The 25,773-nt window shown below is 42.9% G+C and overlaps 1 protein-coding gene across 1 annotated transcript; it reads left to right on the forward strand.

Moving 5' to 3' along the window:
* The first annotated feature begins 2,871 nt into the window (after nucleotides 1-2,871).
* On the forward strand, nucleotides 2,872-22,477 carry nr1d4a (nuclear receptor subfamily 1, group D, member 4a). Its single transcript, XM_017707952.2, has 8 exons — nucleotides 2,872-3,403; nucleotides 15,711-16,010; nucleotides 16,122-16,210; nucleotides 16,468-16,612; nucleotides 18,680-19,254; nucleotides 19,458-19,643; nucleotides 19,766-19,976; nucleotides 20,941-22,477. Exons 1-8 carry the CDS (start codon nucleotides 3,388-3,390, stop codon nucleotides 21,135-21,137), a joined length of 1,719 nt encoding a protein of 572 aa, XP_017563441.1. The 5' UTR covers nucleotides 2,872-3,387; the 3' UTR covers nucleotides 21,138-22,477.
* The last annotated feature ends 3,296 nt before the right edge of the window (nucleotides 22,478-25,773 follow it).

The following is a 25,773-nucleotide window of genomic DNA, read 5'->3' on the forward strand; positions in this document are numbered from 1 at the left end:
CCAACACACACACCCACACACATACCCCTGCCCCCCAAACAATCCTATCAGTGGCCCTGGACATGTTTTCTCTGTTTTTATCTATGTCTATGCCGGCTTTTCTAGGGCAGGCAGCACATTCATAACCATATCAATAACTTTCTTTCAGGCAGCTTTTAGAAGTGTTCAAAGCTTTGGACGTCTGGTTCCTATCACCACCTTTTTGAACACTCTAGCACCGCTCTTGTTTACATCTTAACCATTTAATTATGCAGATATTTGGGGAAACTATTTGGAATTCCCCTTTGATGGTAGTGTGGCTTCCAGCCACAAGAGTGCGCCGTTGCTTTGCAAGTCAGGCAGGTGTTTATTCCTGCGGTTTCTTCGAGTATGTGCAAAGCGCTGTTGTTTTAAATGTGGTTTAGAGGTTTACCTGAAGCCGCTGATAGTTACAGGTTTGTGAATTCACAACATTTACAAAGAGCATCGACTGAGATCGAGATGTTATCGGTCTGTTTGGACTTAGATAAACCAAAGCCATGGACTATCCTTTCCCTTTCCACTGAACGGATCTTCTGAATGGAAATTTGTCCTCAAAGCAGCAACATTTCCAAGTCAGTGCATGTCTTGGAACACAGGGTTTTCATTCCTAAGACCATACAGTCTCATGTAGTTTGCACGAAAGGGTTCCTTGAATAGTTCAAAGGTTCTTCAGTTTGATGGAGAATGTGCTGTAGATGGTATAAAACCTTTTGGAAAAGGGTTCTAGCATTATATTGTTACAGGCTTGACATCATAACAATAGTAGAACTCTTTTTCTCAAAAAGAACCATCTACAGCACATTCTCACCATCAGTCTCAAGAACAATTTAACGAGAGCCCTTTAATCATGTAAAGGGTTCTTTGATCGTTTATAGTTATATCCAGAACCATTTTTTTAAACTAAAGAACCCTTGGAGAACCATCTTTTTTAAGAGTGTAGGGCACCTTTAGATACTTTTAGGAAACCATCAAATGCATCTGGAATGAGTCCCTGAGCACCTGATAAACCATTCGAGTCGTTTACACTGTGATATCAACCTATCAGCAAAACACAGAATACCGTTTGTGAGTACTGGACACCACCAGAAACCAACATGAACTTTAGTGGTTCCAGTGTTTTTTTTTTAAGCAGGGTTCTACATAGAACTGCTTCATGCTTTAATGGTTCTTCAGATTATTGGAGAATGTGTATATGGTTCTATATAGAACCTTTTTAAAAATGATTCTATGTACACTCTTCAAAAAGATGGTTCTTCAAGGGTTCTTTAGTAAAGACACTGGTTCTATATCTAGCCATGAACACTCAAAGACCATTTGCATGCATGCTTGCACAGTGAAATAGTTCTTCAGATTGATGGGGAATGTTTTTGGTTCTACATAGAACCTTTTTAAAAGGAGTTCTATATAGCACCAAAAAGCGTTCTTCTTTTGTTACATGCTTAACTTTGTAACAACAGAAGGACCCTTTTGGTGCTATACAGAATCATTCTCAGGTTCTATATAGAACCCAGCCCAGCACATTCTCTATCAATCTGAAGAACCATTTCACCATGCAAAGAGCCCATCAGGAAAACAGAAGATGGCTCTTCAAAAGTTCTTTATTAAAGACAATGGTTCTGTATGAAACAGTGGACACCCAAACAACCATTTGATTAAATTATTCTTTGCACAGTGAAACAGTTATTGACGGAGAATGTGATGGGTTCTGTATAGAACCGTGAAGACTCAAAGAACCATTTAATCAAATCTGAAGAACCTTTTAAAAAAAACGTTATGTAACTATGTAACACCAAAAGGGTTATTATTTTATTACAAGCTTGACATTGTAACAACAGAAGAACCCTTTCGGTGCTATACAGAACCATGCTCAAAAAGGTTCTATATAGAATCCCACACATCAATCAATTCTCCACCTTTGTGACGGGCCATCTCACCATGCATAGAACCATATAAGCATGAAAAAGGTTCTATATAGAAATCCTGGTTCTAAATAGAACCATTGCCTGTGCTAAAGAACCCTTGAAGAACCATCTTAACCATCTTGAAGAACCGTATTGGGTCAAAAAATCTTGGTAACCAATTTTAGAAGGTCCACTGATACTTTGTAAATGCTCAGTCTGTCTTTCAGTGACTTTCAACTAAATTTCTGTGCAACTGAACTTCAGGTTTAGTGTGGAAGAGTTTATTAAGTCTGTCCCTGACCCTAAACTTAACCCTAACCTTAATCTCAAGGCAAAACCTACACCTACACTTCCCTTTCCCTAACCATAATCATAACGCTTGTTAATGATTTAATGATGCAGAGCATTTATAGTGGACCCTCCAGGTGCAGTGTGACCAAAATCTGAAGCACGGAACTGAAGGTAACAAAACCAAAAAGTTTAAAGAGCGAGGAAGCTGTTGAAGCGCTGAACCACCAGGAGAGAATGAAGTTAAAAAGATAAAAAGAATTAGGGCCTGAAGTCGAAGGTTTTAAACGAAAAACACAGAAAAGAACAATCACAAATCTACTCTCCTAAACGCTCTTTGAACTGCCTACACAGTGTAAATGGACACACGGTCCGGTAGACGTGGATGTCACTAACCCGCCTCAGATGACACTCCATGTTTTTTTCTTTTTTTAAATAATCGCGCGCGCAGCAGTCACGGTGAGCCCCGCCCACAGTCCACGTGCTCGCGCCCCCTCTCTACTTGCCGCACGCGCCCTGCTTTGCATAAAATGTGTGTCAGTAGGGCAGCGATGTGGCCGGCACATGCAGAGCGCACATGCACTGTGGGCTTTACGGGCTCAGCAGCGCGCGCCCTCCAATGAGAGCGGAGCGCGAGGAAGTCGAGATCGAAAAAAAAAATAAAAGCTGCCCGTCACCGAGAAAACGGCGGCCGTTTAAAGTGGGTCCCTGGGAAAAAAAAGAAAAGAGGGAAACAAAAACACGTCAGTCACATTTCCCAGTCACCTGAAAACGTGATTGATGTGGGTGTGGAGGGGTGTGTATCCGTAGGTGTGGAGGTCGAGCGTGACAGTTCAGCCCCGGAGATGCTCAGCTCACACCCGGCTTCACTCTGAGCGCGCGAGCACTGCACAGGTAGCTGCGAGCCGAACAGAAGTCCGCGCGCGCACCTGGGACCGAGCGGGACACTCTTTCCTGACGGTGCACTTCTGGGTTTTGCCTTTTTTTAAAGGAACGGTTGGCACACTTGCCTCGTGCCCTGTGCTCGCTTCGTTCGGCGCGTGAAGGCTCCGTGCGCCGGTATTCCATGACACCTTCACCTGTTCTGCTTGTGCACGCGCTGAGAATCTGAGACCGACTTGAGGACTGAGAGTTTATTTATTATTATCTGTTGAAGCTCCAGTGAGACATATCAAGGATGGACAGCAGTCCGGGTAAGTAAACGGAACGCTGTTTGTTTATTTTTGGCTTAGTAACAAATACTAATGATTATTGCAATGATAATAACACGGATACTTTTGCTTTTATGATGTTTTTAGTGCTTTCCAAACATAATAGCAATGATAATGAGGTACAACTGCAATAATAATAATATTATTAATAATAATAATAATAATAATAATAATAATGACCGTTTTAAATCTTATTCAATGGTGTGTAGGCTGGTTTATTTACATTTAAACACTATTTGGGCTGCTTTGGCAGCAGTGCTCAAGTCTTATAGCAGTTCTTTCTTGTTTTAAGTACTCGGTGCTCTTAGCTGTGCTCGTGTGTGTTGTATTGCATGCTCAGAATCCAGAGGCATTCTCTCAAGTTGTATTGCTAAACGAGCTACTTCCCTGCTTGGTTAAAAGTTCAGCGTGTAACGACCGCAAGGTGGATGTGTAACTATGTCGAGCGTCAGAGCTGCTTTGCAGCCCAGCAATGATTTGCAGACGTTTACTCTGTTCTTTAGTACAACCTCAGGAACTGCTGAAGGCTACATGAAGGGCTCGGCTCTCGCACCTCATAAAGCAGCTCCGCAGCGCTAACAGCCACTGCAAAAGAAAGGCGTTTGGGCTGCTGTGTTGGGATGAGGAGGCGCGCCCTCTGCCGGCCGCAGAGCCATAGCACAATAACACAAATCTGCTTCAGCAAAACTTCCCGACTTGGGCTGGTTGTTTCCCGCTGCCTGTATCGTTTCACTTTGAGCTCCTGTCAGAGGAGTGTAGGCTCACGGGGACAGTGCTTGGCCCCCTGGGGTACTGCCACAGGCCACGAGCCTTTTCCTCGATCAGTCCACCTCGTCCACTTGTGCCCCGCTAATTGAGGTGGTGATTCATTTCCAAAGCCTTGAAGTCACGTTCCCGGACAGGTGATGCAAGCAGTGTCTCGTGCATGATCTCGCCCTCTCGACTCCATGGAGTCGACGGAAATCCTGCTTTGCACATGTGTGGCATGGAAAATATTACACACCTCGTGTTTTTCTCAGCAGCTCGAGTAATCAGTGATAACACACACAGGACGGAAAAAGTGAAAACACCACGTGCCTCAGCGCGGATCACGCTGATGAAGCGGCGATCAACCGCTCTGACGATGCGCAAACTAATGAAGAGTCCGTCTTGCCATGTGCAGGGGTGGACCTCTAGAACAGGGGGGCCAGGTTGGACCCACAGTTTTACTCTGGGGTGGCACAGAGCTGGAAAAAATTAAACATAAAGACAATAGCGCTACTGTATTAAAATGACGTAAAACATGATGACGTGGTGTTCCCCTGCACATCAATAGTAGCTTCCTCTGTCCCCCATTTCCACACGAATGAAATATCGTATCAGCGCAATTAGCTCCAAATATAAACTGAAACACGAAATCGGTGAGGTATTTTTATCCTTTGCGCATCTGAGTTCAGTAAATTAACACCACTTTTTTCAGCGCACAGACATGAATCGAGTACACAGGCCATACAAAACGCTCCTTCGGGTTGCCAGGTTATACATGAGTCCACTGATGAGAAAGCTAGTCTGGCTGCACTGTGTAAGGGATCCTAATGAGAAAAAAGGCCGACCTCTCATTAGCACACACTTATTCCACAGCTGGAATCTGGCCTGCAACATGAGCACATATTCAGCTTCAAAGGTAATGAGCATAATAAACGGTTCTAGCTGATTTTTGCCTCATTTTCACTCGTCTTACTGTTACACAGCCTACTTCACAGACTAGCACACATTCACGCGCCCACAAAATGAGCCCATCACAGTAATTATTAACCACAGACTGATCCGACTCTTAGAGCCAATTGGTAAGGACCAGTTCACACAGGTTAGACAGGACAACTTGGTCTGGTGAGTGTTTTACTTGATAGATGATGGTTTCCCATAACTGGCTGATAGGCCAGCCCTTGGCTACGTCTCTGTGCATGTTCAGCCCACAGAGCCAGCCAGCACAGTTAAAAGGTAATTACAAACACTGACCTATAAAACACTGACCAAGGCTATGACGTTATGATCTGGCCTAAACTGAAACTGGGTCCTATTACAACAAACATGTGTGTGTGTGTGTGTGTGTGTATATATATAAACGCTGTTGCATACTATGTATATGTGTAATATGCACAGTGTGTGTGTGTGTGAATATATATACACATACACAGTTCAAGCAGTGATGATGCATTACATAGCGCTAATGCTAAGGTCGGCTGTGGGTGTGTGAGTACAGGATAATGCGGAGTCAGAAGAAGAATCAGCACCCCTTCCCCCCTTCCCCCCTCCCTTCATCCATCCATCCGCTCTCCTGCTCCCTTTAATTCCGCCTTTTAGCTCCCGCAGCAGCAGCTCGGTTGCGCGATCCGTGTTTCCCTGCTGCCTCACGTGGATGCGCTCGCTCAGCCGCGTGCGGCGCGTGATCCCCGGGCGCCCCCTTCCCCCCCCCCGATGCACGCACGCACACATACACACACGCACACATCGTGCGCCTCTTTCACGGACTCTTCTGTTTTGATGCTGCAGAGGAAAAGAGGCAGCTTGGTCAGTGGGTCAGCGAATCTGCGTGTGGAAGCGCAGCGCCTCGTCACGTTTTCCCGCCTCATGCAGCTCCCCCGTTTTCCACCCCCCATCGAAAGCCAACGAAGGCTGTTTATTACCAAGGACTTTGTAATATAAACATATTCCCCTAAAGACAGGTGTCCCATATTTCTGAGGAAGCCACTTGCATAAGGAAGGCAAAAATCAAAGGAAACAGGAGTTTCCAATGCTGGAACTTCAGAAAATGATAAAAGATGTAGAAAAAAATGGGACTCCTAACAACAGTGCAGGAAACGGTAGACCACCGAAACCACCCCCATCAGATAAACGGCACTTAAAGCTTTCGTTTTTGAGAGAGAGGAGGAAATCAAGCGCCACTCCTGCTTCAGATCTGAATAAATCCACAGGTGTTTCTGTCCATCCTTCCAGTGTGAGAAGACAACTCAGCGCTATGAGTCTGATGTGCAGCTGCCAGGAAGCCATTTCTGATAAAAAGGGAAAGAACATTTGCAAATCAAACGAAGAAGCTGCTGGTGCTCTCAGAACAATGGACTGGCCACCCCAGAGTCCAGACCTCACTGGATGTGTTTGGGATTGCTTGGATGGTGTGAAGCAGAAAATACAACGAATTTCTAAGACTGAACTCTGGAGGTGTGGAAAAGCATCTCGGCAGGCTTCTTAGGAAAACTGAAATCAAGCCTCCTGATAAAAATAATGGAAGCGGTAGGCTGTTCCATTAGCTGTTGTGGCTTTTGTACATTAGAATGTAGAACTTGGTTTGTTTTGACTGGTAATCAAATAAATGATTACCAGTTCAGTCTCTGAGTTTTGCATAGTGCTAAAAGAAACTGTACATGGAAAAACTGCTGCAGAGGAAGCAGAAGGCTCTGGTTTCATTGAGCTTGTTTGGTTGACTTATTTATCCCCTGTTACTCATGCTGTAGCATATAACCTGTGCACACCCGTTATGATATAAATACACCCGTTATGTATTTCACTGGCACACACTGACTGGCTGCTTCACATAGTTCACTCAGGCTTTGGCCTACTTGGTGACGTGATTTCCCGCTTTATTAATCAACTCTGACATTCTCACATTGATTCCACAGCGTTCTGAGTGTGTGTGCTGCCCTACACCCTTAAAAAAGATCTTCAAGGGCTATTTAGGAAAGGGAGTGGTTCTATTTAGAACCATGAGTTCTATATAGAACTGTTTGCTTAAAGGCTTCTTTGCATGGTGAAATGGTTCTTCAGATTGGTGGAAAATGTGTTGTATATGGTTTTACATAGAACCAAAAAAGGTCTACTGTTACAATGTCAAGCTTGCAACAATTTCCATTTTCAAAAAGCTTCCATTCAGACCTATATACAGCACATTCTCCATCAATCTGAAGAACCATTTCACCACGAAAAGAACCATCTAAGCATGAAATGGTTTTATATGGAATTAAATCAAACCATTGTCTTAACTAAAGAACCCTTGAAGAACCATCTTTTTTCAGAAAGTGTACACGCACCACTTATGTCTCCTGAGCCTGACCTCTCACATGTTTGGACATCGATGGAGAACAGTAATACAGGAAAGGCAGCATGACTCGCATCCCACAGCTCTTGGAGAACTGAAACGTGATGATATGATATGGAAGACGTACCATTGCGGGTCTTTTACTTAGCTGCATGACACAAAGAGACAAAGAGAGAGAAAGGGTGAAGGGAGGGGACGAGGAGCTGGAGTGAGAGTGTGAGAGGGGGGAATTATTGTAGAGCGCTCACGTTCCTGTGCCTGCCTCTACTCACTAGCAGATTAGAGTTTGCACGGGTAGACTAAGCTCATGATGAGCTGCCGGGGACCTGCTGATTCCTCCTTTAACACAAGCGTTTCCACTGACCCCAATTTGGACTTAGTTGAGCAAGAGCAAGCCCTTCATGTAGCCTGCAGAGATCATTCTTGTGGCCAAGCAAAGTCAGTGTAGCCACAGTTGTTGACGGGATAATGTAGAGGGAATATTCTAGTGATGGAATTCTGTTGAAATCGTGATGTCCTTTAGCTTTGTGCTCAATTACAGTCTTGATAGTATAGGTGCCCAAAAGGTTTTTTTTTACACCACAGAAGAACCAATTCTAGAACTTTTCAACAGATGCACTCCTAAAAATAAAAGTGCCAAGGAGGGTTCTTCGCATGAAGAACCACTTTTGGTTCCCTAAAAAAACCCTTTCATTGAATGGTTGTTTAGAGGATCATTTATGTATTTGAGACGTGGGAGTGAGGAACCTTTTTCAGGTTCAAAGAACCTCCACATAATGTGAAGAAGTAGCATAGAACCATTATATTATGTGATTCTTCAGGCTTACAGATCCCATTTTCGAACATGGGATTTCTTCAAGGAACCCTTTGTGGCACCTTTAAGAATATTGTTCTTTAAAGCAGTGGTTCTCCAACCACAGTCTACATTTTTGCTGTGTTGACCATCTAAGGTCAGTTTTATGAACCACTGCTTTGAAGAACCACATTTATTAATGACATGTGTGAGTGTGAAGATGAAAGAACCATTCATGTAATGTAAAGGTTCTAGCAGGAAGCCTTAAAGTGGTATAGAACCATTATATATGTGAAGGTTCATTTTAAAAAGTTTTTCACACTCACAAATTTCATTTTTAAACATGGCTCTTTAGGGAACCAAAATGTGTTCTCTGTGGCATTCCTCAAGGAACCCTTTGGGGCACCTTTATTTTTAAGAATATGGTTCTTTAAAATTATGGTTCTCAAACCACAGATGGTCCACACGTTTGCTCCCAACACAGAACAAAAATGTGGACCATCTAAGGTCCCTAAAAACTGTTTTGAGAATCACTGCTTTAAGTAATCATATTTATTAATGACATTCAAGGACCTTCCACATAATATAAAGATTCCATACCAATAAAATGTTTCAGGCAGGCCAAGAAGCATTTGGAAAACATTGTTGTCCAGACAGCACTTCAAGGGAATGATGGTTTCGTTATCAGTAGCTAGATGTTTATTTTTCAACATTCCTGGATTCCTTCATGAGCGGCTGGATGTTTATCCATGACTACAGATTTCCGTGAAACGCTCACATGTACGTCCAGGTGTGTGTGTGTATTTCCGTGTGTGGTTTGGGTGGGGTCACTGAGCCGGGTTGGGCTGACCGCTAAGTGGCAATCTCAGGTAGGGCTCACAGTCACACGCCTGTAAGGTCAGACACAGCAGTGTGTCAATAATAAATCCACCACACACGTGCTTCCTGAAGGATTATAAAAACACTTGAGCCAAACAAATGCCATGTGCACGAGGAAAGACCAGAGCCGGGAAGGGGGTGGAGAGAACCACCAGTGGAAGCGTGCTCTTGTTTATATTTTTTTGGCTCTCACAGTGTTGGTTCTGTGAAATGTGCAGTCGGCAGCCTCTTAGAAACCTTTTCCTGTTATTTACCTGGCAGTCATGAGGAAATCCTTCAAGGAAAAATACTGTAAGACGTCGGTTAAGGCAATGGGCTACACACATTTGTTTATCTCTGGACATGAACACGTGCACTTGGAATGCCCATGTGTTCACGTCGCTGTTCATTTTAACAGCTTCCCAAGAAGTTTGCAAATGTTGCACCCTTGTGTTGTAACCCTACAACACCAATTCAATGATTTAACAGGAAATGGGAATGCCTTTGATTTCTTGGCATAACGGCAATAATGTCACCTTCTTTCAGCTCTAATATCTAAAAGGCTCTCAAAGTGTATACCTCCACATTAATACACAACTTTAAGAAAAAAAAAATGACTTGATGCTTTAGCCTGTTTAACATTGTAAACAGACATTTTAATATTACAAGTTGATGACTTCATTGATATAACTGTATTCATATTTTTGTTATTAAAAAACACCTGTACACACAGTGTATTGGTTTACTCCCACTGTGTCCAGTGCAGATTGTAGTTCCACTATTGCATGCTGTTGCCATAGGGCAACAAAAAACCCCCTTAATTTTAACAATTTTGTTTTAGATTTTTCTTAGTAATGCATTCTCAATGACAAAAATCATACAAATATTTTTTGTGTTTTATGACTCTATTACCAGCTGCGTTTTATCATTTATCAAAAACAAAAATATCAAGCCAGTTAACATGAATGAAAAATTATGTAATCTTGCTTTAGAAATATAATTTGACAAAAATACTTGCAACATACCTGCTGAAATAAGAGTTCTTTGTTCAGGAGACACAGTTTACAACCCCACAGTGGCATCTGCCCAGCCATTGATGGATGGCACTTCTTGATACTCCTCAGTCACTGCTGGCTGCTGCTGTGGGGAAATTGATGGTGTAGCTTCGTGTTTTATGGGACATCAGGTCATCTGGGACGGGCGTCAGGCTTGAGTAGGCCATATATGTCAGAAAATAACACTTTTATTCAGGCTGTCGAATTTCTTAAAGTGTAATCAGCCTATATATTTATAGTATTTGAGTATTTTGCTAATGTAAAAAGACTAGACTTATAAACAATAGCCAAAATAGGAATTAGGAAGAGTTCCTCAATGTTCCCAGCTATCTGATGGGCAATAATACCCGCCTTACAGCAGACCAAACCTCTTCTTTTTGACGGGTGTTTTTTGTTTTGTTTTTTTATTCCACATTAGTTGACCACAACTGAGATAAACCAGAGATTCTTAGCATCCCATTTACCTGAAGGACAACAATTGGAATAAACAAGAGTTCCTTGCTGTACCATATTAGCTGAAAGGCCACAATACCTGAATCCACCTTTCAGTAGACCACATTTTTGCGGGGAAAGAGCAAATGTTAAAAGAATACACTGGTAACCACTAGTTGAAACTGAAACAAAGAAAATTTGTCCCATATAATAGTAAATAATTGGAAAAACCAAGAGTTTCGTTGTGTCCCAAACAGCTGCCGTTGGAATACACTGGTGACCACTAGCTTGGAACAAAAAGAGCAGAACATTTTGTCCTATATTAGCTGATGGACCGTAACTGAGATCAACAAGTTTCTTAGGGTTATATTAGCTGAAGGACCAATAAAGGTAATTCCACCATTTTAAAAATTAAGCTTGATATAATGTTTGAGATGTAAACAAATTCATTCAGAGTGGTTTGATGTGAAATGGCTTCTTCACAGGGGTCCGGAGGTGAAGCCAGTGCAACAGTGTAAATATAGCCATTTTATTTACTACGCAAAACTACCCATGAGCCTACACCTGTCTTCAGAGTTTATATACGTAATGCTGATTATGGAAAAATAGTGGACAATCTGAACAATTTTGAAGTCGGACATCAGGCAGTGCATTCATAACCACTTTATTATGTAACTTCCGATGCAGCTTCCTCAGACGTCTGGCTCTTATCACCAATACTGTGAACAACTGTGACTCTAAGTTTCAAAGGGTTTCACGCCAAGTCACTCTGAATGATTTTGTTTATATGCCAACCACTTAATTGTTGCAGAAAAATGGAAAATTTGGTGGAGTTCCCCTGTAATACCTGAGTCCACCCTACAGCGGACCAGAGTGGGGGGGCTGAAACAAGACCAAGGGTCTGTCCCATATGGACCATAACTGTGCTAAAGAGTTTGTTAGTGTCCTCTATGAGCTGAAGGACTATCATACGCGGATCCTCCCTACAGCGGACCGACTCTCTGTTGCCTCACATCTGCCTGGCCTCGGCTTGTTTGGCCACGCAGCACATTCTAAAGAAACGTGACTCTTGCTCGTCTTTTGACAGCGCGTGCATCGCACTGCAATACTGTAAACGCCGCGAGCCCCGCGCGCCAGCAAAGGCATCCGCGGGCCTTTAATGCCGCGTTTGCGATCGCCGTACGCGCCTGCACGAGACTGCGGATTTCGCGCGGCCGCTAACCGTGTCACGGGTCCATGTGAGGCGGCGGTCAGGTGTCGTGCCGTGAGCCGGAGCTGGGCGCCGTGCCCGAGGAGCCGGGTCTATTATTGGAGCGCGAGGGAGGCGGCGGGGCTCGCGGCCACGTGACACCGGGCTTCGTCTCACCATCAGCCAGTGCGCGTGCGCACACACTGGCGCGCGCCGGACACAAGAGAAAGTGACAGTAGTCATTTTTGATTTTGTAAAACAAATGAATAAATAAATAAATAGACACAGTCTAAACGGAAAGCGAAGAGTCGTTTCGTGCAGTGAACGGGCTTTGTTGACGGCTAGTTTATTGGGCAGTCTGGGCATCGCGATTCGCGAGCTCTGTTGCTGAGCTACCGGTGTTATTTTTAGCACGTGCGTTCGTTTCGTCTGAGCGAGCAATTATGCCTGTTACAAGCAGCGCGTGAGGCAACGGTGCTGAAAACACGAAAGTCTCTGTGTGTCTTTTACCCTCTCTCTCTCTCTCTCTCTCTCTCTGTCTCTCTCTCTCTCTCAGTGCCTCTCTGTCTCTCTCTCTGTCTCTCTCTCTGTCTCTCTCTCTCTCTCAGTGCCTCTCTCTGTCTCTCTCTCTCTCTCTCAGTGCCTCTCTGTCTCTCTCTCTGTGCCTCTCTCTGTCTCTCTCTCTCTCAGTGCCTCTCTGTCTCTCTCTGTGCCTCTCTCTCTCTCTCTCTCTCTCTCTCTCTCTCTCTCTCTCTCTCTCTCTCTCTCAGTGCCTCTCTGTCTCTCTCTCTCTCTCTCAGTGCCTCTCTGTCTCTCTCTCTCTCTGTGTCTCTCTCTGTGCCTCTCTCTCTCTCTCTATGTCTCTGTCTCTCTCTGGTTGTCTGTCTCTCTGTGTGTGCGTGTGTGTGTGTGTGTCTCTGTCTCTGTGTGTGTGTGTGTGTGTGTGTGTGTCTCTGTCTCTGTGTGTGTGTGTCTCTGTCTCTCTCTCTCTGTGTGTGTGTCTGTCTCTCTCTCTCTCTCTGTGTGTGCGTGTGTCTCTGTCTCTCTCTCTCTCGCTCTCTCTCTCTCTGTGTGTGTGCGTGTGTCTGTCTCTCTCTCTCTCGCTCTCTCTCTCTCTGTGTGTGTGCGTGTGTCTCTGTCTCTCTCTCTCTCTCTCTCTCTCTCTCTCTCGCTCTCTCTCTCTCTCTGTGTGTGTCTCTGTCTCTGTCTCTCTCGCTCTCTCATGCAACATTACATCACCTTACACTGAACTTAATGACTCCTGATATGCAACGAAAATCCTACCTGACAGCAGTTTGGAGCAGTTTGCTTCCCCTCACCACTGTTTAACTCAGCTACTGAAACAGCATTAGCTTTCCCAGAGTGCTAATTTCACAATGACACTATGTTTTCCCAAAGCCACAGCCCATCAGGGGATTCCAGTCTAATGTGTGGTAATCTCACTGACAAAACAAACCCAGTTCAATCCATTAAAGGGTAATTCTGCTTATTTTGCTGTAATAAAATGGTGCATTACAGAGGTACTGACTAAGATTCTCTTTACAATGGTGGTGATAAGCAAATGGGGATGTAATGTCAATATTGTAAATTTAGTCATTCTATTCACTATCGAAAACAACCAGTGAAGTGCCTGGCTTCTGAGCATCTATGAAATGTTCAAGGTAAAAAAGCAATAAATCTGAAAAAGCAATAGAAAGTCTTTTTTGGGTATTATTTTGCCTTACAACACACTGCATGTACCTCTCTGCCATGAATGTATTTAAAATAATGTTTTTGGCCAATACAGTATCTCAAAACTATTGTGAAACAATGTCTCAGACAAATCAGGCAGTAATAACTTTTAGTGAGGAAGCTTGAGGCATTAAATTCTTCAGACATCTTGTGAACCACTGTGAACAATTCTGAGTTTAAAAACTTAAAAATTCTGCATTTCAGATCAAATCACTCATATTGACCATTTAATTATGATGAAATGGGCATTTGTGAGTAGGATAATGACTGAACTGTGCAGGACTGTGGCCCTCCAGGACCAGAGCTGAATACCCCTGACCTACACACTTAATGAAAACCCATACGTTACTTAATCCTGTTTACTACAGCAATGTGCAGTGTATGCAGCTCTGCTCCTTTGTAGCCTCCTTTGGAAGTGGTGAATGGGACAGAGGCCACTCTGTTCTAAGCAGGGTTAAACAAACTTAATTCACAATAAGAAGTTATAAATACACTATATTGCCAAAAGTATTCACTCACCCATACATATAATTGAATTCAGGTGTTCCAATCACTTCCATGACCACAGGTGTATAAAACAAAGCACCTACGCTTGCAGACTGCTTCTACAAACATTGTGAAAGAATGGGTTGCTCTCAGGAGCTCAGTGAATTCCAGCGTGGTACCGTGATAGGATGCCACCTTTCCAGTCATGAAATTTCCTCACTAATAAATATTCCACAGTCAACTATCAGTGGTATTATAACAAAGTGGAAGCGATTGGGAACGACAGCAACTCAGCCACGAAGTGGTAGGCCACATAAAATGACAGAGCGTGGTCAGCAGATGCTGAGGTGCATAGTGCACCAGAGGTCACCAACTTTCTGCATAGTCAATCGCTGCAGACCTCCAAACTTCATGTGGCCTTCAGATTAGCTCAAGAACAGCATAGAGGGCTTTATGGAATGAGTTTTTATGGCAGAGGAGCTGCGCACAAATCAAGGTCCTTAAAGACATGGATGAGCGAGTTTGGTGAGGAAGATCTTGACTGGCCTGCGCAAAGTCCTAACCTCAACCCGACAGAATGCATTTGAGATGAATTAGAGCGGAGACTGCAAGCCAGGCCTTCTTGTCCAACATCAGTGTCTGATTCTAGAAGAATGGTCAAAACCTCCCACTAACACACTCCTAACCTTGTGGAAAGCCTTGCCAGAAGAGTTGAAGTTGTTATAGCTGCAAAGGGTGGGCCAACATCATATTAAACCCTATGGATTAAGAATGGGATGTCACTCAAATTCATATGTGTGTGAAGGCAGACGAGCAAATACTTTTGGAAATATAGTGTATGGAACAACCAGTCATTGCAAAACTTTCTTCTCTGTCTAGAATTGCTAGCCATGTGGGTTTATCACACTCTTGAATCACATCTTATCACGATATCTGATGACCCAGTTTTGGTATGGAATGAGATGTACAGTTCTGATAATGAAATAGAAGCCAGTGATGCTTGCATGAAAAGTCCGGAAATGACAGTGAATTCATAAAATGGCAAACTGATACAAACACGCCAGTTAGCAAAATACCTATTAATTCCTACATACAGCTTACAAAGTTGCTACAACCCTATCTGGATTAAGCAGTTAAAGATGTTGAAGATGAAGAAGCATACAAAGTATTATTTTTGAGCTGGTTTTCAAAACCTAGACTATTCAGAATCACCACTGACACTACATTTAGTCCAAGAAGATTAATCCATGTTCAAGAAACTGGTCCCTCACGTAAACTGTGCATTTCTTATGATCAAAGCAAGTAATTATTTATCAAAGTGTTTAAATGCTATTTTGTTATGAAAGTTAACTGTCCACTAATTTCTTACATCCAAAAAGTAGCAGCTGTGCTCCTCTTGTGCCACCTTTGTAGACAGAGGTGAATTGTTTTCACAGCAGAGAGTCGTTATGCTTCAATTTTCACCCATTGTTGCTCACTAGCAGCTCAACACAGCAGAGTCACAACATTTCACACACAGAGAGCCAACAGTGTCCTAGTTAATCTGATAACGGAGTTACAGGGAAATATTTTATTATGTTTATTAAATTTAAAGGTTCACCAGCAGAACAGCTAGTAGAAGGCCTGCAGATGGAGCCGACACACTGATGTATCTTGCCTTTGTACCATTTCAGGAAGTGTTATACTATATGCTGGCTCCAATGGCAGTGCCAGCCCTAGCCCAGGAAGTCCATCCAGTGGCTATCAGACCCAGTCGCCCTCCTCACACTCCCAGCCTTCGTCCCCAGAGGAGGTCACCTTCACTGAGATTGGGGCCCTGAAGCAGCGTGGTAATGGTGGGACACCCCCCTCTCCCAAGCTGGTGTTCCAGTTCCCCGAGATCTACAATGGCTCCACGACAGCCTCCGGCCAGCATTCTTACTCGCACCCCATCGCAGGCAAAAGGCCCTGTGGATTCACTGGCACCTTTACCAGTAAGCATCTGGTTTCATTGTTCTTAAGAATAACAAGGTCCGTCATAACAGTGATAAACTGGTTCATGTTTTGCTTTCCTGATCCCTTCCTCCCTTCCTCTATCTCTGCAGAAACAGGAGGCATGGTTCTGCTGTGCAAAGTGTGTGGCGACATCGCGTCAGGATTCCATTATGGTGTGCATGCGTGCGAAGGCTGCAAGGTAAGCCAGAATGATGCACTATACAGCAGTTGTTTCCAACCCTGGTCCTCCTGTACCCTGGAAAGTTTAGTGTTTTAGTATTTGTCATACTCTAGTACAACAATGTCAACTCAAGCAGGGCTTTTTGATTAGCTAATTTGTTAGATCAGGTGTGTGAAGCAGGGAAAACACCACAGGACCAAGGTTGGGAGCTAAATTGAAGCTCCCCCAGCTGAGCCTTGCATCTAAACATGCCTCATGACTTCCCCTCTCGCCAGGGTTTTTTCCGCCGCAGCATCCAGCAGAACATCAACTACAAGATGTGTGTGAAAAATGAGAACTGCCTGATCATGCGCATGAATCGCAACCGCTGCCAGCACTGCCGCTTCAAGAAATGCCTGGCTGTCGGCATGTCCCGTGACGGTGAGCCTCGCTACCATCATAGTACTACCAACACAGTGCCACAATAGGGCTTCTGAAGGCACAGAACAATCAGTTCCTTCACCCCACTTCTCAACCTAGATTCTCCATTTAGTTTCTGCACCGTTGAGAAGTTTCAGGAGAATAAGTTTCTTTTAGCCTAGGTGTAGGCTTGCTGCTGTCTTTCTCTTGCCCTTTGCAGTCCATTCTCCTCTTCCTTCTTCTCTCTCTGAGCTGCTTTAGCCTTCCTCCTGCAAACTCCCTAAGCTCACCCCTCCTCCACACCCTTTCCAGAGACAATGATTTATGAGAGCTGGAGTCATGCAGTCCCTTAAGCTATCTGTCATCTGGAAAACTGCAGCAAATACAAGAATTATTTTGGGAAATTGGAACACGGGCAACTTGATTACCCTGCGTGTGCCCTTATAATATCTCCGGCAATTAATAGCCTGCTGCTGCAACAATTAAGCAAGAGATGCAGAAAAGGAGATGAGGTTCTCTCCACAGCCCCCTCAGTGGAACAATGCTATCATCCATTTCCTTTTTCTGTAATTTAGTGCCCGAATAAACATAAGTCAACGCGTTGTAAAGCACCTAATTTAATGGCCAACAACAATATCAGCTCAGCTCTGAAAAACAAAATACAAATATGACACTTGCACATCGTGACCTACTTAGCGGGTTTGGTTGCGGTTCTTCTCTTCTCGTCAGAAGCTCTCAGTGAGCAATAGGGCACAATCAAGAAGTGTGCAAACATGTGGGATAGAAGTGCAAGTGGGTTTACATGGGTTATGATTGGGCACTGGTGGAAAATGGGTGAATGGGTGCAACGCAGAAGGTAAACATTCCTGTTGACCCTCTCTATGTTGGCTCTTGAGAGAATTGAGAACCACAACCTAAAAACCCCTTTCTTTCGTTGCACCCATTGCACAAACAGGAAAACCTCATGTAACTGCCTTGTTGCCACATTAAAGTCGGCGCCCTGATTTTAGTTCAGGCAGTTGTGTGATTTTGGCTTTGTGATAGAGGCAGATGTTCAGTTTGACACGATGGCATGGTTTCAATTCCGCCACCACCTTGCCATTTGAGAAAACCAATCGTCAGGAGGATTAAATGTGTCAAACAGTATTCTGCCTCAGTGGAGCATAGCTTGAGTATGACCCTTACAGTTGGGTACTCGTCTATCGCAAAGGTGATCAGTCGATAACAGGATGTAGAAGCCAGTGGTGACAATACTTCATCGAATACTTCCCTAACCTTAGAGATACTCAGATTAGGTTTCTCAACTCTGTATATTATCTAGTTTTCTCAAATCTAGGTTTGCCATTAGTGAAGAAACTCTAGCCAGCTTTTAGCCTGCACACCCAGCACCCTCTACAGCCCAAAGAGGGTGCTGAATTTCCCTTTCTTCATATAACCCTACTTTATCATGTATTGCTCTCATTTACTTCTCTCAACTGCTCTCTTGTCCTTCCTTTTTCTTTGCCCTCTTCTCCACTTCTCTCCTCTCTCCTCGCCTCATGTGCCCTGTGCTCTACAGCCTCTAATGGCCATCAGTCTTCCTCCCCATCACCGAGGCATTCTTATCACGTTCTGCCTGGCCCACTGCCCTACTTACTGGTCGAGAGAGGGAAAAAAGAGAACAAGAGAGATGAAGAGAGAGAGAAATAGAGGGGAGGGACACAGAGATAGAGAGCGGGGGGATGCAGCATATGGTAGCATGAGTGCTATTTTTAACCTAACCAGCTGATGGATATTCTTAGAGAGGGGGTGAGGAGACAAGAGGTGAGGAGAAGAAAAAAGAGAGTAGAAAAGGTTCTTATTAAATGACAAAAAAGGTAACACCATTCTTATGCACACTGTGCATGTACCCATGTCTTGCATGTTTTATGTGCATTTGTTGTATGCTATTTCTCCTGAACTCAGTTATCAAAGATAGCATTTTCATATGGGTTTTCCATTTTTCATTCCAAAACTAGGCTCAATCTGTGTCTAGAAAGCTGCCAACTAAGAGTGTTGCAATTAGTTGTATTTCACACTTAACTCACCGTGCCTTTACATCTTTCATAGCTGTGCGTTTCGGCCGCATCCCTAAGCGTGAGAAGCAGAGGCTGCTGGACGAAATGCAGAGCTACATGAACAGCCTGAATGAGTCAGCCAGCATGAATATGACATCCTCCCCTTCCCGTGAGCCTTCAACCAGTCCCATAGAGATTCAGCCCAAAGAAGCCATCAGCTCCATGGCCAGAGCCTACCAGGACATCTTCCCAGGTGGTCAAGACCATTTGGGTAAGAGAGTGGCCAGCACCAGCAGCAGCGTGCCAACCTGCTTTCAGAGCACCCCTCTTCAGGAAAACAACTACAATCATGCCAACCCCTCTACGGTGTACCACTCTAGCACACCTGTGGGGTATACAGCACCTTCTCTATGCCCTGTATCTCACAATGACAACAAATGCCCACTGTCTTCAATGGACAATGCTCGCTATAACTTCCCTACATCATCCAATCAGAACCACTGCCAGTCCACGATCAGCACACTTCTGCAGCCCAACCAGGCCAATTACAACAGCAGTTATTCGGCTGGGGAGATGCAGACTCAGACCTCATGTCCATGGAAGCTTGATGCAGGCTCCAAAGTGCTGGTGAGTTGGAAGAAATGCTACATTTACTTTGCAACAGGTTTGCTTTGAGAGACAAAAGCAGAAATGTCATGACTGTATACAGAAAGGTTTGTAAATTCCTTTCATACAGTAATTCCCAGCCATGGTTCTAGAGTATCCTTGCGCTGGACCAGGGTTGGGAACCACTGGCTTATATTTTACCGTCCTTCTTCTCTGTTATCTAGGCCTGTCCCTTGAATGCATGCCCAGTGTCAGCACCAGGGGTCTCCAGTCAGCAGGTGTGGGAGTCTTTCTCACAGTGTTTCACCCCTGCAGTCCGAGAGGTGGTGGAGTTTGCGAAGGGCATCCCAGGCTTTCAGGACCTCTGTCAGCATGACCAGATCATGCTGCTCAAAGCAGGCACCTTCCAGGTACAGATGACTCATTTTCCCAGTCCTGTATCTTTCTTTCCGATCTTCTTACCAAAGTTGTCTATGATTACTTTGCCTCTATATAAAGATCATCATTGTGCAATCCTGTATTCTCCTGCCAGGTGCTGATGGTGAGGTTCTGCTCACTCTTTAACCCAAAGGAAAGGACGGTGACTTTCCTTAATGGACAGGCCTACCCACTTGCTACCCTGAGAGTGCTGGGCATGGGCTCACTACTGGATACCATGTTTGAATTCAGTGAGAAGCTCGCCTCTCTAGGTCTGGAGTCTGACGAGATGGCACTTTTCATGGCGGTGGTGTTGGTCTCTGCAGGTAAAGAATAAACAGTTTGTTTACAGCTTATGTGATTCGTTACAGCTGTTATAGCTCTTGTGAGTCATTGTCCTAAAGCCCCAGTCAGGAATTATTTTTGGAACAGAACAAAAAAAAACTTTCAAAAAGATGTACTCAGTATTGGCCCTGAAGATGGCGCAGTCTGGCACAGTTTGATGATTTCCCTATTTGAGCAGACCTGATTCAACTAATATATTAAATGGGAATTCAATGAGAGGAAAGTCATGTAATTTACTCACTTGTTTACTGTCCAAAACCAGTGAACATGTCGTTTGAGTTTTTATATGTAACGAAAAATTTGGTTTTCTTTGGAGACTTTTTTGCATTATAACATACTGTATGCACTTCTACGCCATGATTGTATTTTAGAAATATACTTTAGAACAAAATCTTATCTCAATCCTGTCATAAAATAATGCAGTATATACACACTTCAGCATCAAGATGCAATGACTGCTTTGTCTGTATACTATCACTGCTACTGTGAACAATTCCGATTTGCTAAGCTTCTCTAGAATGAAGTTTCACATTAAATCACTCAAATGGACTTTGTTTACATCTTAAAATTGTAATTATTCAGAAAATTTGAAAAATCTGTGGAACTGGTGAAAAATCAGGGTGAATTAAAGCAATGTTAAGATTATTCTAAATGGTGGAGAGAATTTGTTCATCATCTTTGTTCTAAGATGCTTTCTGGAAACCAGGTCAGGTTTAGTAGGCGTTTGAGCAAGCAAATCATCATCAGTGCTAGACTATGACTCTGTTTTAGAACAACATTACAAAACTACAACTGCTAGAATGCAGAATATATAGTTTTGCTCTGAATGCCATGCCACTGTTTTAAGAATAATTCAACGCACTTAATAAATGCCTATATATGGAAACATTATGTAATATTCAGTGGTGCATAACATGGTATTTGATCATGATGGTCTCTTCACAGATCGCACTGGCATCTCAGAGACGGCAGCTGTAGATCAGCTACAGGAGGGTCTGATCAGGGCACTGCGTGCATTGGTAACCCGCCGTCACCCTGATGACAGCACCCTCTTCCCCAAGCTGCTACTGCGTCTGCCGGACCTGCGCACTCTCAACAACCTGCACTCAGACAAGCTGCTGGCCTTCCGCATAGACCCCTGAGTTGCCCGCACCAGCCAACCAGCCATGACTGGCCAATTAGAGCAGAGTTTCCTCTGGTTCAGAAGAAGACCGATCATTTAGGAGAAGCGGAGAACAATGGATGAAGCTCTCATTTGAACTTTTGTGTCAGAGAGGGCATCTGACATAGTGGAAAGACAGTCAACTCAACTGAACTGAATCAAGAGTGACTCTCCTTTCCCTCCATACTATCCATGACTCGTAAGAACACACAAAGCACCCCGAAATGTTTTCCAAGTGTCATTTCTTCAGAGGGGAGGGCGTTTCTTATTCATGTCATCGCTAACCAGCTTAATGACAGAACTGTCAAGGAACTTTTTCAAGTCCAAAAAAGAGAAGTTCCTGTCCGGATCATTCCTCATCAGTCTTCTGGTTTTTTTTCCCCAGCACAGTCCTTCAGCCTGCAACCAAGACCACAATATAGAGTAGATTATTAAAGTATAGGGACCATTTAATGCAGAGTTTCTGTGTATGTATGTGCCTGTGTGCAAGTGAAAAAGAAAAAAAATGACCATGTACATAACACAGATATTACAATGATTTAACTCATGTCATGTAGAGCTCCAGTTCCAGACGTTCAAACATTATTCAACATTTGTAACCTGTGTTAATGTGAGTGACATTAAATAGCACAGTTTCATCTGTATCAATGAGCACAAGCACTCTAGCTACAGCTTTAGTTTGAAAGAAATGAATGGAAGTTACATCCTTTCTGGGATAGTATAACACAAATCTTGTATTTCTTCGTTTACCTTTTCTGTTATATGTCATGTTGAATACAGTACATTGATTGTTGTTACTTGTTCTCCTCCATGGTTTAATCCGAATCTTGGGAGATGAAAACCAGCAGCCACCCCTCCCATCCCCCCAAGCATGTTGAGTTTGGTAGTTGCTTATTTTTTCTGTTTTCTTGCTGTAAATATTATACACCTGCAGGTATGTTTGAAGTAACTGTTCAGTACAGTGGGCTGGGATATCAGAAAACAATATTCATCAAAATTATATTTTTGGAGAGTTATGTCTGGCAGAAGTTGGGCTTTGGGTGCCTTTGGAGTAGATGTTTATGTGCGTTTGTGAAAGAACCCTCACCAGGTTTGCAGAAATAAGGAAAGATCAGATTATCCTGACACCAGCAGAGTCCTCTCACAGCCTTTACTGAGATTAAGAGGTTTTTATCAAGTCATTTGGACTATCATGTGGAACATTTGATTGGTTGAGATTCTTAATGCGTGTTAAAACAATGCTATATGATCATGCTATGTATATGTATATTTTGTAAATTGTATTCTTCCATAGAAACAAGATAAATATGAGATTATCTATATCATGTTTTGGTGTATTTTTCCCAGGCAATGTTATTCTAGTCCCTGTGTCAAACACAAGGCCAAGTCAGGCCCGTGGTACAATTACTTTAATTTTCTATTAATATTAGCCAATTTCACCATGAGCTGCATTACAGTTCCTAACATGCACTGCAAAGTCCTCCCACCCCTCCCCAACAAAGATCTATGGGAGAGCACCCCAAAAAAAGGACACCAGGTGTCTAGTTCAAGCAAATGGGCAGTTTAAAAAAACGATGCATTGGGGACATTTGAAGAGGTTTAACGGCTATCCGTAGCTAATTTAGTCTATTGTTTTGTATAAAACTAATTTTATTTAAAATTATTTTTAAATTGTTCAAGTAGCCTATTCAGAGCCTATATTTTGACATAGTTTTGGCATATTTTGAATAAACAATGGCCAGTTAGGGTCATGGCGAAGTGTTAAGTAAAAATAAAATAAAACACAGCTGGCCCACAGATTTGTTGAGATTTTGTAATATGGCCCTTTTAGCCGTCGAGTTCGACACTGCTGTTCTAGTCAATTTAAGGCTTTTTTTACCATAATTAGGAATGTCTCAAACACAGACAGGTGATTGATTTTCACATCAATGAGCCAAAAGATCACAAAATAAACCATGAAAAGCCTTGGCGAACAAAATTAATATTTTAAATGAAAGTGAAGTCTATGCTTTAAAGATCTTTTAAGCTTTGCATCATTCTTCAGTTAGCATCACGTCGATATTAGGACACTGTTAAACAGTAAAAATATGAATGTTGCTACTTGTGCTGTACACTGAATGGAAAGCATAACACTAGCAACCACACCAAAATACCCTACACAAACCAGCAAGCTTTGTCAAAAGTGGTAGTTGCTTCCACAGCAGTAGCCAACGGTTTGAGTAGGCAGTGTTGTTATACAAAAGACTTGCTTGTAGGATGGAAGTAACATTTTTTTTAAAGATGCATTCTGGGTTTTCTAAACTGTGCAGACATTATGCAAATACATCATATAACCATTGGCCCCCCCACGGCAATATACTTTTTTTTAACCGTTTCAAAGCATTAACATCAACTAACTGGCTTCCTTCTGCTTTAGCCAGCTTGCGGAGGAAAATCTAGATGTCCTTATGTATCGACCCCAAAGTTCTTCTAAAAACGTTCTTCAAAAGTTTGTTTCACCTTCATGATACATCATCTGAAATGGGGTTCTTCGTGTTTACACTGGAAGATCTCACCCTTGGGACTGTGGCACAGCTGTGTACAACAGATGCAGCGATGATTATATTTTCCTTTTGGCCAGAGTGTTGTTTTAAGTGTGCATAGTAAAATAAAATAAATAAATAAATAATAAAACTAAACAGACCTAAAAAATTTCTGTTAGTGCCTTGTGCAACCGCTCATGGTGATTTGGCCATTTGTGGCTAAAGCTTTAATGCCACATTAAAGTGTGGCACACAAAAAAATGTGGAATAGCTATCCTACTAGCAATAAGCTCAAAATAGTGCTTCCCACTCCAATGAATCCCATGCGTTTTGTCCAGCTCTAATGCCCTGAACATGCGGGGTTTTACAGAGAACGAGAATGGTGTCTCAGTCATTCAACTTTGTGGACCTAAATTTAGGCCAAATCGTGGCAGACAGATCAAGGTCACTAAGCTATTGATTCAAAAGCAGACTGACATTTTAATAATTAGTCAGCTTATTCAATGTACACCCACCCCACTGCTTCTGACACACACAGATATTCTTTGGCAGATGAGAAACTATCAGAATGACTTATGCAAATGGCTTACAGAATGACTTATGCAAATAACAACAAGAAAGTGATTTCATACTAGTGTTTTGTCAACTGGCCGCCCAATGGAAAGAACAGATAGTTATATTTGACTGAGAGCGACCTCTTTAACAGCAGGCTTCATTTTACGTACTAATTTTAAGGCTTATTATCCAGTCACTACCAAAGTATTGCTCAGTAACTACTATGAGATGCCAATTTAAGGCATATAGTCAGGAGAGTGAGAAATGGATATCAGCATCTGTCAACAGGTCCAGCATTCCTTTACCCCTTAAAATCCCAGGCTATTACATATTATTACATACTAAGGCTTTTTATTCATTAACTACAGGGATTCCAAAGCAAAGTGGTTGATCGATATGTAGGTTACAAAAGTGTAATAAATGTACCTAAAAAAAGCTTGGCAAATACCAAAACAAATTTTATGGGTAGAAACACGTAAGAGTTCAAAGGACAATGGCCAGACCTGTTTGAGCTGGGAGGAAGGCTATAGCAACTCGCACAACCACTATTTACATCTCTAAATGCACAGTGGGCTACAACAGCAAAAGACCACACTGGGTTCCCCTCCTGTCAGCCAAGAACACAGTGGGAAGAGTAAAATAAAGATTAGAAAAATGTCTGTTTTGATTCATCTAGATTGGTGTAGAATTTGTCATAAACAGCATGAAACCATGGACCTAACATACCTTGTGTCAACAGTTCAAGCTGCTGGTGGTGTAATGGCTACTTCAAGCATGATAACGTGCCTTGTCACAAAGTACAAGTCATCTCAGACTGGTTCTATGAACATGACAATGAGTTCAGCATCATACAGTGGCTTCAGCAGTCACCAGACCTACATCCAATAGAGCACTTTTTGGGTGCAGTAGAACAGGAGACTACAAAAAGCTGACAAATCTGAGCAACTGCACGATGCAACATCCACAAGAATCGTTAAGGAATGTTTCCAGCACCTTCTAGAATCCATGCCACAAAGAATTCAGGCCGTTCTGAGAGAAAAGAGAGGGGGTTATATTTAATGTCACAATGATGTTCCTATTGAAGTGGCAGAAGAGGCTGGTGAAAGTACATTAATATGCATAATTTTGTATACATAATTTGAGAGAGAGAGAGAATACATCACTTGAGAGAGAGAGAAAGAGAGAGAGAGAGAGAGAGAGAGAGAGAGAGAGAGAGAGAGAGAGAGACCTTTACACTGTGTCATGCTGCCACCATGTGACCATGCACCGACTTGCAATAGTCTACTGAGGTCTTTCCTCTTTCTGAAACTCAGCTCTCTAGCTCTATGTCCCTTGAAACAAAGTTTCAGTATAATGCGCCACCTACTAATAAACATACTCCCGCCTTTTTCCCTTAAAAGCTACAAAATGTAAAGATTACTACCACACCAATAAACCAAATCGATTTTTAAAAACATCAATGTATTTGCAAGGACAGTGGCTTTTAATAAACGCTATCTGGGGTCAGTCATGGGCTGGAGGTTAAGGAACTGGCCCTGT

Source organism: Pygocentrus nattereri, chromosome 9 (assembly GCF_015220715.1).
Source record: "Pygocentrus nattereri isolate fPygNat1 chromosome 9, fPygNat1.pri, whole genome shotgun sequence".
Classification (NCBI taxonomy): Eukaryota; Metazoa; Chordata; class Actinopteri; order Characiformes; family Serrasalmidae; genus Pygocentrus; species Pygocentrus nattereri.